At 32.5% G+C, this 16,941-nt stretch overlaps 2 protein-coding genes across 3 annotated transcripts; one reads left to right on the plus strand and one right to left on the minus strand.

Moving 5' to 3' along the window:
- Window positions 1-2,341: 2,341 nt before the first annotated feature.
- Window positions 2,342-7,731, minus strand: LOC143080133 (uncharacterized). Of its 2 annotated transcripts, none has more exons than XM_076255836.1 (2): window positions 7,620-7,731; window positions 2,342-5,507 (listed from the first exon to the last, which is right to left on the minus strand). In XM_076255836.1, the coding sequence occupies exon 2, from the start codon at window positions 5,483-5,485 to the stop codon at window positions 3,794-3,796; it is 1,692 nt and encodes a 563-aa protein (XP_076111951.1). In that variant the 5' UTR covers window positions 5,486-5,507; window positions 7,620-7,731; the 3' UTR covers window positions 2,342-3,793. The 2 variants fall into 2 exon arrangements, with proteins under 2 accessions (XP_076111951.1, XP_076111952.1); XM_076255837.1 differs by lacking the exon at window positions 7,620-7,731 and adding an exon at window positions 7,464-7,589.
- Window positions 7,732-10,185: 2,454 nt separating this feature from the next.
- LOC143080134 (uncharacterized) lies at window positions 10,186-16,941 on the plus strand. The gene is made up of 2 exons (XM_076255838.1): window positions 10,186-10,258; window positions 14,620-16,941. The coding sequence occupies exon 2, from the start codon at window positions 14,642-14,644 to the stop codon at window positions 16,331-16,333; it is 1,692 nt and encodes a 563-aa protein (XP_076111953.1). The 5' UTR covers window positions 10,186-10,258; window positions 14,620-14,641; the 3' UTR covers window positions 16,334-16,941.

The following is a 16,941-nucleotide window of genomic DNA, read 5'->3' on the forward strand; positions in this document are numbered from 1 at the left end:
CCGAGGTTTAAAAAGACCAGGTGTTGCAATACTTTTTTCCATGTGTATATTAAGCCAATTATCTTGAAAAAAAAATGTAAAATACAATCATCATAAACTAGTTATATGGACAAACTGAAATAACATGGGCTGATTATTTTGTTTTTATATATCGAACTGACAGACTGGTTGTGTTAAATTAGATTTTCAAATCTAAAAAGAACATCGACATGGGTGTTAATTGCATACATTTGTAACACAAAAAGCCTACTTTAATTTATATGAAATGTTGATGGGAGAATTTATCTCATTATGGAAAAAAGTCAATCCATTTTTTAAAGTTATATCAATACATGTATAGTACTTCCCTAGTTTGACAAAGTAAGGAAGTGGTTTTGTGCATAACATATGAGCCAGTCCATGCGAAAAGGTACAAAAACGAAAAATTTACGAAATTCTAAAAAGTGTGCATAATTATTGGTAGTAGACTTGTGATTTATAAAACACATTTACTTTCCCTCATATCATCAAGCTGTGAGCTACACGCACCTGCGAGTGTTGAGACCCCCCCCCCCTAGTTTTATCAAGATTTTTAGTGAATTATTTCATATATTTCAATCATTTTCAAAGTACAGTTTAAATGGCTTGATTTGCCGATTGATAACGTTTAACCTGGTAGCAGTGGGGATAAGGCTCTCGCTTACGATGCGGATATCAATGCAATCAAACCGGGCAACGGTTCGAATCCCGTGCAACTAAGGTTGATTTATATAATATTAAATAACTTAACTTAACTTCAATTTCAATTTCTAAAACACAAGATGTCATAGTTTTTGCATTTTCCCTCATGTTTTAATGTTGTCTTTCTTTCTTTAAACCTGTAGAACTGACGGAAATTATTGACTTTTGTCTCTGTAGTGTCATAATTTTTTGTAGTTTCTGGTCGGTATAGCATTAGTCCGGGGAACAAATGATTTTACACTTGCTCAAATACCAAAAATTCAGATATTTCTACGTCTTTTTCGGTTTTAGTTGACAAATTCGGGATAGAATTGACAATCTTATAAATGTTTACATTAATGTATTTTTTTTTCGGATAAAATCGTTTTTCAAAAATACTATAACAAACTTTGATAACGTGTCCTGTAAAGTTTACCAAAAGGACTTTTTGTACCTTTTCGCATGGACTGGCTCATATCATTTTCAAAATCACAAAAAAAAACAAAAAAATCGAAATTGCCAAAAAGCAATGAAATATCGAAATACTTATAATACTTCATATCTAACGTTATAATTTAATGCAAATATTGACATATAATTATCCCTAGCAACTAAAATTCTCCCCTTAGCAACCGTACACCAATCAGCAAAAAGTCCATATTCCAAATATTTTAGCAACGATTTGAAGTTTCAAATGGATTCGGCATCTCTCAAAACATCTAGTTTGCAAAAAACACATCTAAAATATGTTGATTTTTTAAAAAGTTAGGGCGAAATCACTCTTTTACTATACATAGGCTTTGCTTGGTACTTTCGCCGATATCACCTATATGAGCCAGTCCATGCGAAAAGGTACAAAAACGAAAAATTTACGAAATTCTAAAAAGTGTGCATAATTATTGGTAGTAGACTTGTGATTTATAAAACACATTTACTTTCCCTCATATCATCAAGCTGTGAGCTACACGCACCTGCGAGTGTTGAGACCCCCCCCCCCCCCCCCCCCTAGTTTTATCAAGATTTTTAGTGAATTATTTCATATATTTCAATCATTTTCAAAGTACAGTTTAAATGGCTTGATTTGCCGATTGATAACGTTTAACCTGGTAGCAGTGGGGATAAGGCTCTCGCTTACGATGCGGATATCAATGCAATCAAACCGGGCAACGGTTCGAATCCCGTGCAACTAAGGTTGATTTATATAATATTAAATAACTTAACTTAACTTCAATTTCAATTTCTAAAACACAAGATGTCATAGTTTTTGCATTTTCCCTCATGTTTTAATGTTGTCTTTCTTTCTTTAAACCTGTAGAACTGACGGAAATTATTGACTTTTGTCTCTGTAGTGTCATAATTTTTTGTAGTTTCTGGTCGGTATAGCATTAGTCCGGGGAACAAATGATTTTACACTTGCTCAAATACCAAAAATTCAGATATTTCTACGTCTTTTTCGGTTTTAGTTGACAAATTCGGGATAGAATTGACAATCTTATGAATGTTTACATTAATGTATTTTTTTTTCGGATAAAATCGTTTTTCAAAAATACTATAACAAACTTTGATAACGTGTCCTGTAAAGTTTACCAAAAGGACTTTTTGTACCTTTTCGCATGGACTGGCTCATATATAAATATATCATGTATATAATAGTGCAATATATAAATGAAGTATATATATATCTATAACGTATTCATTGTTATTGCTAGACTCTTGCTAAATTAAAACAAGGATTTTTTTTCTGAATTCAGTCTTCATTGTTCATGTTGGTCTTACAAATGTGCATATACATGTACAGTATATATATATATTTATTGATACCTCTCAAAAGGCAATTGCAAAACATTGATACAGATCTAGAGATACATTATAGTCATTAATAACAATAAATAAATAAATAGCTTACAACATGCATACTATATAAAAATACCTATAAAACTAACAATGGTTAATAAAAAAAATACATTGTATACATGGTATATAAAGTATATTTAAAATTAAGAATGGAAATGGAGAATGTGTTAAAGAGACAACAACCCAACCAAAGAGCAGAAAACAGCCAAATGCCACCAATGGGTCTTCAACACAGCAAGAAAATTCTGCACCTGGAGGCTTATAATCACAAATATTCTGATCCCTAATTCATTTTGATGAAGAACAAAAAAAATGTTGTCAAGCAGATGACAAACAAAATATTCTGCATCCAGTTTTTCCCCATAACTTAAAGTTTTAAATCTTGAAAAAATTGGATTGATCAGTCAGGGTGGTACTTAAACAAGTGATTTCAAAATCACTTCTTTTTAAAAAAAATGATTTTGGCTGTGAAATATTTATAATTTTCCCAAAGACTTTTCAAAATCACTGAAACAAGTAATTTGAGAAGATAAAATTTGATCACTTCAATAAGTGTTTATAACATTTTTTGGATATTTTTCCCACAAGCTTGATTTTTTTATTGGTAAAAAGACAAGAATTCCATTGAAAAAACAACCATGTACATGCAGAAATTGTCATTTGCTTGACAAGCCTCCCAGTTTATAGTTTATTTGAATATGCAAAATCTGGAATAATTTGTAGATCAGGACATAACCTTAAAATAAATCATTCTTATTCTAGAGAAAACCAATCATGTCACCTAATATTGTTGACCTTTGTCTGATAGTAAGAGTAGTTAATGAATATTTGATTACAGAACAAAGCTTTAGCGCATTAACTTACTGCCCAAGCGCACTGGTGAAATTGATATCTAAAGATAAAGGGATAATGGATTTATGTAGAAAAATTAAAGAAAAGTTTGTGAAAATATGGAAAATCAATGCAATTAGCATTTGAAGATCAAAGAAAACACCAAAATCACTTAAATAGGTGATGACTGAAAATAAAAAATCACTAAAATAGGTGATAATGAAATCACTTGTTTAAGTAGCACCCCTGATTGTTGATAGCATCGAAAAAAACTTTAAAAAAAAGTGTTTGTACTTTGAGCAATTTTTTTTCTTACACAGACAAGAAACTGGCATTACCCCTCGGATGAAGTTAAATGGTTGCTCCCTTAAATGGTTTTCCATCATGTTATGTTTTCATGATGCATCATCTACATTGTAACATTGTAAACTTGAATAGGATCATAGGTACATTCGTAATATACAAATAACTTGTTTCTGAACTTGTCAAAGCATATACCGCTGGGTTTGTGTAGACCATCTCCTTCCCTCAACAAAACCTGTGCAGAGCTATCCTTTTGTTTCAAGACATGAATATTGTTCGATGTCTTACCACAAATGTAAACATTTCCTTCTGTGTCAAGAACAATTCCAGAGACATCTTTCAAATCTTGTGTTTGGTACAGACAAACCTCCTCACCATAATCCTTCATACAATATAAACGATCTGCAATTCCATAATACACATCGTCATCCTTACCAACACTAAAAGCTTGAATCTGACCACTGGTCATTTGAAGGGTCTTCAAATACTGGACATCATGACCATTGATATCCATTACAATAATTTCACTTTTATAAGCGATATATAATTTACTGCATGAGGCAGTTATAAGATTACAACCTTTTGCCATCTTCATGATATTTTTGCAATGAAGTGTACCGGTACCATCTTTTTCCAGGAATAGAAGTTTTTTATTGTCCACTAATACAACAGCTTTACTTCCACCAGGAACTGAAGTGATATCTGTTGGTTCGCCTGGAATTTTAATATCACTTATATGACCTCCAGTATCATTAAACAAAAACACCTTTGAAGATGAAAAAAGATTAAATTCAACAACAAGAAGATGACCAGCGTCCGTTATTGATACACTGTGTACATATTTTTCAGTCTTTATTGCCTCGCCAGGTGTTGCACAAATAGCTGATATTTTCATACCTTGCACCATGTTCACATTGTATGGTGTTGACTTCATGTTTACTTTTCCAAATAGTAATTCCATTTTAGAACACAATTTAACAGGATCAGTGGGTTCCATTTTCAAAGAATATGCCTGCATGTTGTAAGACATTTCTTTCAGTTGCTGGTCCCTTATGTTCTTGAAAGCTTTCATTCTTTGTAGTAACATGAATGCTTGTTTGTCTGATCCTGTATTCAGTATGGAAGACATTTCGTCTAAGAACCAAGCTGCTTCTTTTCGTCCATCTTCTGCAACTGTTTTGTCTTTCATCAATTGATCAAGAACGTCTTTTTCTTGACTTTCAACATCTTTCAATAATGTTTTATCAATCATTTCCTCAAGGTACCTAACTAGTTCTAGTCTTATTTCAACAATTTTCTTTTTTGCTGAAGAAACCTCGTTTAAAAATATCTGTTCAATCGTCTGCTTATTTGCAAGAATAGCACTGAAACTTTGTAAAATATTTGTAATATCTGTTTGCACACTGTGGAAATTTTGTGAGTTTTTTGTTCCATTGGAAGCAAGGTCGATAGGAACTATATCACTACATGTATTACATGAATGGTGTGAACCCAGACAAGCATCACATAACATAATATCATGTTTCTTGCAATAAAACTGTATTTCAACTGATGGGTGATATACACATGTTTCAGGTGTTTTAAGGATTGTTCCTTTGTTTTCTGTAGCATATGAAGAAGAAGCATCATTTCTTATTTCTGTTAAATAATGATTTCTTGTGAGTTTTAAAGATTGATGATGTTGGACACACCCTGGACACAACTGTTCTTCACAAATAGTACACCATTTCACAGATGGATTCTTATTACCTCCTTCTAAGCAAGGACCACATATAGCTGGCATGGCATGTCCCGCCATAATTTATATAGTTTGTTTTTACCTGAAAAATATAACTAATTCTAGTTTATCACACAAAAGGCAAAAAATAAAATATTTTTTAATAAAAGAATAATTGATTGGTTGTAGAGTGTCCATAATTTGGCTAATTAAGTCTAATACTGTAAACCAACTTATTTTCCTGGACACTTTATTTCGCTTTAGTTATTCGTAATCCATTTCATGGCCATTTTACATTTCAATATTGTAAAAGTGTCTCAATGAAGGAAAAAAAATCAAAGTTTTACATATTTGCTGTGATTTATATTCGCTTTATATTTTCTGCTTGGAAAGTTACGCTGTAAAAATCGCTCGAAAAATCAGTTGGTTTACAGTACTATATATATATATATATATATATATATATACCATCATGACCATTATAAACTTTGCTGACATTTAAACAATTAACAAACGAACAATATTAAGTAAAAGTCAATGAACCTAGACTATCTGTAATTTAAAGCTTATCGGGGCCTTTTATAGCTGACTATGCGGTATGGGCTTTGCTCATTGTTGAAGGCTGTACAGTGACCTATATTTGTTAATGTTTGTGTCATTTTGGTCTTTTGTGGATAGTTGTCTCATTGGCAATCATACCATATCTTCTTTTTTATATAACATATATATATATCATCTATATATATGTTCCAGACCGTATGAGTATTAACTACTATTTGGACCGTACGCCTACGGTCTGGACTGTATGCGTACTTTTTCAAAATACGCGTATGGTCTGACTAATATTAAAAAAGATGGTCAGGTTAATTAGATACAAATGCATATAGCAGATCAACATAACTTAACTATCAAATTAATATAAAAAAGTTCAATTGTAATTGAAACAAAAACTTTATATTTTAACTTTTTTTTAAATTCACGCAAATTAAATCTGTTAATCTCTTGTATCTAGCATGTCTATCAGTAATACATTAATTGAATTATAACCACTGAAATTGAAGATATCGGAAGGAAATATCATGTGGTTTTGGAATATTTAGCAACTTTACCACAAAATGCAAATGCAAAGGAACATGCATGAACTGCAAACATGAAAATGTAAAAAAATATTTCGTTACTTGAATTGTATTTGGATGGACCGTACACGTACACAGTCCAGACTGTACTTGTACTGTTTAAATACTCATATGGTCTGGAATATATACAAGCAATTTAATCTGAGCAAATGTAATTAGCAAATCCACTATTAATGACTACGGACATGATGGAAGAAATAGTCCTCAAAATATTTATACAATGAACAATATTGATATCACTAAAGATGAACAAATAAAGGATCTTGGAATTATTTTTCAAAATGACATTAATAACACATTTCAAGTAAAATAAATATAGCCAATAGTATACTTGGACTGATTAAGCAGACTTTTAGCTTTAGTGTTTAAGACTATACATTGCATTGGTAAGACCACATGTGGAATACATGTATATGTAAACACAATATGATATCCACTTTTGAGAAAAGATATTAATGGAATTTAATGCAGTAAAAAAAGTGCAGATGAGAGCAACTAAATTATGAATTCATGATAAATATCTTATGAAAGATATTTTGCTGTCATCAGGACAAATACCCATGGGCATTATTGGAATTTAGCGAAACCAAGAATAGCCTAGCTACATGCAAGACTTCTTTTTGTTTAAGACATTTTTCACTTCTTATTTATTAATGATTGTAATAACCTTCCAGTTGAAGGTATTTCTTCAAAAACTGTGGAAGCTTTTAAAATTAATATTGACGGTCATTGGGAGTCAGTCATGGTAATGTTACTGATGTCGGTGATGAGGACACAAATAGTTTTTCTATAACTTTTTAATTGTGTGAAATATTGCACCAAACCATGCACTATTGATGATTGTATCAGTTTTGAAACTGTACCAAAAAAAGATGGGATAAAAAGGATAGGATTCTTCCATATGAGCCCCACAAAGAGCTTACAGGTACAAAATGTATCTTGATACAGGTATGGCAGTAAGCCAACGGCAACGCCCCTTTTCTTCAAATTCCTTGATCCGCATCTATATTCCAAATGGGCCTCAATATGTTTTGATAAAATAAGTGTGATACTAAGTGATTATTATTTTAGTTTCTCACATTCAAATCATGATAATTTTTAACATAATTCTGTTCCTCTGTCATTGATTACATTATAAAGGGAATGTATGTAAGGGGAAGAAAACAAAGGTAATATGTTGGGAAGATGCTGTTCGAACCTCTCGGTGTTTAACCTTAATTTAGGAGAAAAAAATACATTACGAATATTTATTTACCGACAAGCTCAAACGAGACACTATATCATGTATATATCATGATGTCTCTGCTCAAACGAGTATAATAGAGACCCATACACACACATATTGTGGTTGTAGCGTTTAGACCAGACGCCCGTGAAACAATCTGTTTGAAAAATAATCTGAAAAATGTGTAACAGATCCTCAGTGACACGAGTCGAAACTTTATATATATGAAATGACCGTAATTACGCGGGGAATTTTGAATATCTCAGTGGAATATAATTTTATGAGAATATTGCATATTATTCCATTTTTTTTTTCTCTCAAAACTTACAGGGGTGCTCGGCAAACTCCTGCTTTTCAGAAGCGCTTCCTTCGCATTAACTTGAAATCCCAAATCTTCACCTGCAAAGCCTGCAATGAAAATGTTTATCAAAATGACGCATATATATACAATTGCATTTATATACTGAACTAGTATTTCGATATCCGAACTATCAGTTTTATTAACCGATAATCGTCTAATTTTTAGACGAATTGTGTTCAGTTTTCCGACTAGTTGATAAGTGTTTTTTTTTTATTTAACTTTTTTCGATTGGTTCGATTAAGATGTATAACTTCCCAGATTTCTACTTTTTTGATCGGGATGCTGGAACTTAATTTGATTATGTCATGACGTCTAAGATCTTAGAAAACTGTATAGTTTTCACTTAAAACCATACCAGGCTTGATTTTGAATACTTTCTTTCAAAAGAAATAAATAAATTGATAATTTAGGCATAACATTGACATAAATGCTCTTCTGTAGAGTAATGTTTCATCATCTTTTTTGTTTATTGCAAGAGAAATATATTTGTTTTTCTGTGGAAAACTTTTAATACTTCTTCGGTAGCAAAAGATTACGCGAAGAAGATGGGATCGAATTGTAACCCTTACCTAGCTAAGAGTTTTTGAATTTTGAATCAAGTGGAATGTTCCATTTTTTTAGTTAGCATGTTTTTAATTAACATGTTGCGATGCTATAGGATCAGTTATAAGAAGCTCTTAATTATAGAACGTATACTAAGTTACGCCATTCATTCAGTTTCCAAATCAAAATCCGTCCCTCTTCTGAACACTCTTTGGATGAACATGGCACCGATTATAATCGCAGTAATAACATTGAAGGGGGACCCTTAATACAAGGCGTGTATGCCTATATACCGCTCGAATTATCTTAGTTTGCGTATGGTTATGCGTTTACTTTTCTACATTGGCTAGAGGTATAGGGGAGGGTTGAGATCTCATAAACATGTTTAACCCCGCCGCAATTTTGCGCCTGTTCCAAGTCAGGAGCCTCAGGCCTTTATAAGCCTTGTATGATTTTTAATTTTAGTTTCTTGTGTATAATTCGGAGTTTAGAATGACGTCCATTATCACTGTACTGCATGTAGTATATATATACATATTTTTAAAGGGTCAGCCATGCGCGTAACTACGTTTACGTCAAAACGCCCGGGCGTACACTTGAATTTGGCAAAACAATATTTTCATCTAAATAGAATTAAAAGAACAAAATAGCAGTACTGTCAGCTGAAGGAAAAACAGAAGATTTTAAAGAATAAAGTATTGAAATGATAAGCAGGATATAACACGATGAGACTATGTTTTTAAAATATTTTATTAGGTTATGCGTTAGCCTGACATACTGACCCTATCATGTCGTTTATACGATTCAATAAGGTCTGTTCGACTTTTCTTTTTTTTTTAAAATGTCAAAAAGATAGTAATAAAATTGAGAAAGTAAAATGGGGACTGTGTCAAAGCGAAAACAACCCGACCATAGAGCATACAACAGCCGAAGACCACCAACAACACGAAAATAAATCTACATGTGGCCTAAAAAGATTGACATTGACCTCGACTCTGTAGATAGGTTGTGAAGTAATAGTCTCGATAATTCAGACGCTCCATATGCATATGCATATTGTTGAGGGGGGTCATAACTTAAGTAAATCTTCACCGATTTGACATCCCTATTTAGTTATTTCATATAACTAAAGTTTCGATGACAGGATCCACATTTTCTCTGATTATTTTTTCAAACAAATGGTTTGGCGTCTGTTCTTACCACTACAACAGTCAGCAATCTGTGTGTATGTCAAGGATTTCAATTTTGTATAGTGAGATACAAATCCTTGGTGTATTTGCAGGCATGTTTATATCTTTGTAAAACTATTTATTAAATAATTTATATTCGTTTGAGCAGAGGTAAATTTTTATAAATACGTCTCTGGTTTGAGCTTGTCGAATTAAAACTGTAAATAAAAAATCCAAGGCTACCAAAAAACACGAACTTTTTTTTCTTTCTATAAATTTGTATAGATACACACCGAGAGGTTCGAATGACATTTTCCTAGCATATTATCTTAGTTTTCTTTCCCTTACATACTTTCCCCTTATAATGTTATGAACATGATCAATGACAGAACAGAATTATGTAAAACATATGATTTGAATGTAAGAAACTAAATAATAATTACTAAGTATCACAGTTTTTTTTATTAAAACATAGTCAGGCCATTTGGAATACAGATACGGATCAAGGAATTTGTAGAAAAGGGGCGTTGCCGTTGCCATACCTGTATGATATCTGTGAGATCGTTATGGAGCTCATATGGAAGAATCCTATCCCTTTAGACCTCTTTATTTTAGTACACTTTCAAAACTGATACAATCATCAATCCTGCATGGTTTTGGGCAATATTTCACACAAAGTTATTTATAGAAAAACTATTTGTGAGTGTCCTCATCAATTTAATTGAATTACTTATTACTTAACTTATACATACATGTAACTGACTTCCAATGACAGTCAATACTAATGTTAACAGCTTCTACAATTTTTGAAGAAATAACTTCCAATCATTAATGATACTTTGTGAAAATGTCTTAAATGAAAAGAATTGTTATATATATTACATGTACATGTCCATTGGTCACTAATTTCCAATTAAGTCCACATGTTCCTTGATGACTAGCTGTGGAACTGTAGCTCTTAGGTCCTTATGTTATTTTTTTACTATTTGCAACCATAGAGAGCAACTACATTTTCTGAAGCATGACAAGAGCAGGCCCCCGTTACATAGATATAGGAAGATGTGTTGTGAGTGCCAATGAGACAACTCTCCATCCAAATAACAATTTAAAAAGTAAACCATTATAGGTTAAAGTACGGCCTTCAACACGGAGCCTTGGCTCACACCGAACAACAAGCTATTAAGGGCCCCAAAATTAGTAGTTTAAAACCATTCAAACGGGAAAACCAACGGTCTAATCTATATAAACAAAACGAGAAACACGTATATATTACATAAACAAATGACAACTACTGTACATCAGATTCCTGACTTAGGACAGGTGCAAACATTTGCAGCGGGATTAAACGTTTTAATGGATCCAAACCTTCTCCCTTTTTCTGAAACAATAGCATAATATGCCTTATGTCAGTCAGCAGCCTAAACCTGTCCGTCTATGAAACATCACCAGGCGCTGTTAATTATGTGTATTGGTATACTATGTTTTTACACTTCAATATGTTCTTGGATTAATTTGCACTTCTCATAAGTGCAAATTGGAATCACACTTTTTTTATTTGTAGAATCACTAAATTTGGCAATAATGTACCTCTGGGGATAAATTATACATTATTGTTTAGTGATCATAAAGTGGCCCGCCTCCATGTGCCAAAATTTTCTTTCTGCATAGAGGACTCATTATTTTGAACTCATCAGAGTTCCTGTACTCAACCGACTTGTTATTTTACTGAGACATGACTGTGACACATCTCAACAAAAACTGTGAATAAAATCAGAAGCAATTTTAAAACAACACATGGTGTTGGGGCTAAGAATATCACCAGCTCCTCATTGAAAGTAATGACAAGACGGTAACATGTGTCCAACAGATTTATCCAATACACTACAATTACTTTAACAAACTTTGAAAATCGTACATAAGTGTTTTTGATTTTTATTAAGTATAGCTTGCTTTCCGTCAAGATATTTTTATGGTAGAGATACCTGAATAGATTTGACAGTTACCATACTTCTTCGATTGTGTCCTCAATGTGCATGTAGTATTTGCAACTGAACATTTACATTTACTTACAACAATAAATTCTAACAAAATTTGATAAAAACTGAAATTTTATGGAACTAAAAACTAGATGTTCTAAAGACAGTATTGTTAACCTAGGTCTATGTGCATCTCTGACAACAGACACATCAACACATTAGGCTAGAATATCATTCGTAACTAAAACTTTAAAAAAAATAATCATTATTGCTGATAATTTCAGAGATTTAAAAGTACAAATGATTTTGCTTTTGTTTTATTTCTCTTCCGATAAACTTTTTCGTGTGCATGGCTTGATGGGCGCCAACTCTTAAGTTAGAATATGGTCATGATGGTCAGCTTGTTAAAAAGTTTATGTATTAAAAAGTTTTTATCCAAAAAATGGTATAGAAATGTCGACAATAACAAACTGAGATATTCTATTCTAAAAATAGATATAAATATAATCAGTGGTATGAGTGCTAATATTACAGTTGGTTTGGCATTGGAGGAAACAGTGTTCCTATCGATCGAAAATTTTAAAACTTTACACACTCTGTGTTCTCTTTGATTTTTTTTTTTTTATATAAACCTATTTTAATTTCCAAGTTGTGGTCCCTTACGCAGAATTTTGTTAAAATAAAATTAATAAGTCAAAGAACAGCCTTCAACATGGAGCCTTGGGTATATAAAGCCTCAAAATGACATGTGAACAACCGTTCAAACAAGAAAACAAACGGTATAATCTATAAACGAACCGAGAATCACTTATTAACTATACATTAGCAAACGACAACCACTGGACAACAGATATCTGACAGGACAGGTACAAGCAAATACAGTATAGGTGTATATGTTTAAAAGCCTTTTAAAATATACGAATAATTCAAAAGACTTAAGTTACAATGTTCCTAATGTTACCAGAACCGTATGTGTTAATAAAGAGCAAAATATATGATATTTCTGAAACAACTTTTCGTCCTAAATATGCATGAAATACTTGCCACTGGACATTAAGCAAGCAATCAACCCAGAGGTACATTATTGCCAAATTTGATGATTCTACTACAAAAAAAAGTGTGGTTCCAACTTGCACTTATGAGAAGTGCAAATTAATCCAAGAAGATGTTTAGTGAAAAACTCCTTGTACTATGTACATTTGTACATCATATGCATAATGTACATGTTGTATCTGTAGCGATATACATATGATTTTATTTATTTACACCTCAAAATATTATCAATATCTACCATTGTCTATTGTATAAAATGATTGGATGATTAATTGCATGGTAAACTTTTAAATGTTTTATATATTGTAAACGTGGTAAATTCATGATCAATATATCAAGTATTGTAACTGTAAAAGATCATAGAAATAGGTCTGCACAAGTAATGATAGTCCTTCATTAGTGGTCATTTCACCATTCTGTTTGAAAAGGGGTACTTTCCCAATATTTTAAAGGACCTAAATGAGAAGTCTTTATGATCAGGGGAAATATCCATGAAACAGCTACATGTACCAAATAAAAAAGAAACAAAGTAGACATCTTATATCTTACACCATAGGGCCATCTGCTATGCTGTTTAAATTTCTAGGTTCATATACTTTCATTTGGTATTGTTCCTTTGTTAATGTATTGTTTGCATAAGATAAAGGCAAAGTGTATGATGGTAGTATTAGACTTAGCCAAATTATGGACTGCAATAATTTAGCTATACTCTGTAACCAATCAATTTTTAGCTCACCTGGCCTGAAGGGCCAAGTGAGCTTTTCTCATCACTTTGCATCTGTGGTCGTCCGGCGTTGTTAACTTTTACAAAAATCTTCTCCTCTGAAACTACTAATTAAACCAAACTTGACCACAATCATCATTGAGGTATCCAGTTTAAAAAATGTGTGGCTTGACCCAGCCAACCAACCAAGATGGCCGCCATGGCTAAAAATAGAACATAGGGGTTAAATGTAGATTTTGGCTTATAACTCTGAAACCAAAGCATTTAGAGCAAATCTGACATGGGGAAATTGTTTATCAATGAAAAATCTATCTGCCTTAAAATTTTCAAATAAATCGGACAACCGGTTGTGGGTTACTGCCCCTGAATTGGTAATTTTAAGGAAATTTTGCTGTTTTTGGTTATTACCTTGAATATTATTATAGACAGAGATAAACTGTAAACAGCAATAATGTTCAGCAAAGTAAAATCTACAAATAAGTCAACATGACCCAAATGTTCACTTGACCCCTGAAGGAGTTATTGCCCTTTATAGTCATTTTTTACCAAATTTTTGTAATCTTTTTCAAAACTCTTCTCCTCTGAAACTTATGGGCCAAACTTAACTAAACTTTTATTAGGGTATCTTGTTTAAAAAATGTGTCCGGTGACACAGCCAACCAACCAAGATGGCCACCATTGCTATAAATAGAACATAGGGGGAAAATGTAGATTTTGGCTTATAACTTTGAAACCAAAGCAATTAGAGCAAATCTAACAAGGTGTTGAATTATTTATCAAGTCAATATCTATCTGCCCTGAAATTTTTCAGATGCATTTGACAACTGGTTGTTGTGTTGCACCAAACACATCACCATCACCAAAACACAATTTTTTCATGAATCCATCCGATGATCTGTTTTCTTTGTTTGATGTGCATATAGACCAAGGTGAGCGACACAGGCTCTTAAGAGCGTCTAGTTTTTTAAATTTGCATTTTATTTTTGTGCCTTCTGTGTGATAAACTAGAATTTTTTTATATTTTTCAGGTAAAAACAAACTATATAAATCATGGCGGGACATGCCATGCCAGCAATATGTGGACCTTGCTTAGAAGGAGGTAATAAGAATCCATCTGTGAAATGGTGTACTATTTGTGAAGAACAGTTGTGTCCAGGGTGTGTCCAACATCATCAATCTTTAAAACTCACAAGAAATCATTATTTAACAGAAATAAGAAATGATGCTTCTTCTTCATATGCTACAGAAAACAAGGGAACAACCCTCAACACACCTGAAACATGCATAAATCACCCATCAGTTGAAATACAGTTTTATTGCAAGAAACATGATATTATGTTATGTGATGCTTGTCTGGGTTCACACCATTCATGTAATACATGTAGTGATATAGTTCCTATCGACCTTGCTTCCAATGGGACAAAAAATTCACAAAATTTCCACAGTATTCAAACAGAAATTACAAATATTTTACAAAGTTTCAGTGCTATTCTTGCAAATAAGCAGACAGTTGAACAGATATTTTCTAACGAGGTTTCTTCAGCAAAAAAGAAAATTGTTGAAATAAGACTAGAACTAGTTAGATACCTTGAGGAAATGATTGATAATACATTATTGAAAGATGTTGAAAGTCAAGAAAAAGACGTTCTTGATCAATTAATGAAAGACAAAACAGTTGCAGAAGATGGACGAAAAGAGGCCACTTGGTTCTTAGACGAAATGTCTTCCATACTGAATACAGGATCAGACAAACAAGCATTCATGTTACTACAAAGAATGAAAGCTTTCAAGAACGTAAGGGACCAGCAACTGAAAGAAATGTCTTACAACATGCAGGCATATTCTTTGAAAGTGGAACTCACTGATCCTGTTGCATTGTGTTCTAAAATGGAATTACTATTTGGAAGAGTAAACATGAAGTCAACACCATACAATGTGAACATGGTACAAGGGATGAAAATATCAGCAATTTGTGCAACACCTGGCGAGGCAATAAAGACTGAAAAATATGTACACAGTGTATCAATAACGGACGCTGGTCATCTTCTTGTTGTTGAGTTGAACCTTTTTTCATCCTCAAAGGTGTTTTTATTTAATGATGCTGGAGGTCATATAAGTGATATTAAAATTCCAGGCACACCAACAGATAGCACTGCAGTTCCTGGTGGAAGTAAAGCTATTGTTTTAGTTGACAATAAAAAACTTCTATTCCTGGAAAAAGATGGTACCGGTACACTTCATTGCAAAAACATCATGAAGATGGCAAAAGGTTGTAATCTTATAACTGCCTCATGGAATAAATTATATATCGCTTATAAAAGTGAAATTATTGTAATGGATATCAATGGTCATGATGTTCAATATTTGAAGACCCTTAAAATGCACGACTTACAGATTCAAGCTTTTAGTGTTGGTAGGGATGATGAAGTGTATTATGCAATTGCAGATCGTTTATATTGTATGAAGGATTATGGTGAGGAGGTTTGTCTATACCAAACACAAGATTTGAAAGAGGTTTCTGGAATTGTTCTTGACACAGAAGGAAATGTTTACATTTGTGGTAAGAAATCAAACAATATTCATGTCTTGAAACAAAAGGATAGTTCTGCACAGGTTTTGTTGAGGGAAGGAGATGGTCTACAAAGACCCAGTGGTATTTGCTTTGACAAGTTCAGAAACAAGTTATTTGTATATTATGAATCTTCTTATGATCCTATTCAAGTTTACAATGTTACAATGTAGATGATACATCTGACATGAAAACATAACATGATGGAAAACCATAAGGGAGCAACAATTTCACTTCAACAGAGGGGTAAGCCAGTTTCTTGTCCGAGTCCAGAAAAAAATGCGCAAAGTACAAACACTTTTTTTTTTAGTTTATTCGATGCTATTAATCATGTTAATCAAATTATTTTTTTGAAAATTTAAAACTTTTATGGGGAAAAACTGGTTTTAGAATAAAAAATTTTCATCTGCTTGACAACATTTTTTAAATCAGAATATTTGAGATAATAAGCCTCCAGGACAAGGTGCAGGATTTTCTTGCTGTATTGAAGACCCATTGGTGGCATTAGGCTGTTTTCTGCTCTTTGGGTCGGTTGTTGTCGCTTTGACACATTCTCCATTTCCATTCTCAATTTTAAATATACTTTATATACCATGTATACAATGTATTTGTTTTATTAACCATTGTTAGTTTTATAGGTATTTATATATAGTATGCATGTTGTAAGCTATTTATTTATGTATTGTTATTGATAAATAAATTGTATCTCTAGATCTGTATCAATGTTTTGCAATTGCCTTTTGCGAGGTATCAATAAATCAATAAATACATATATACTGTA

This window comes from Mytilus galloprovincialis, chromosome 6 (genome assembly GCF_965363235.1).
Source record: "Mytilus galloprovincialis chromosome 6, xbMytGall1.hap1.1, whole genome shotgun sequence".
Lineage (NCBI taxonomy): Eukaryota > Metazoa > Mollusca > Bivalvia > Mytilida > Mytilidae > Mytilus > Mytilus galloprovincialis.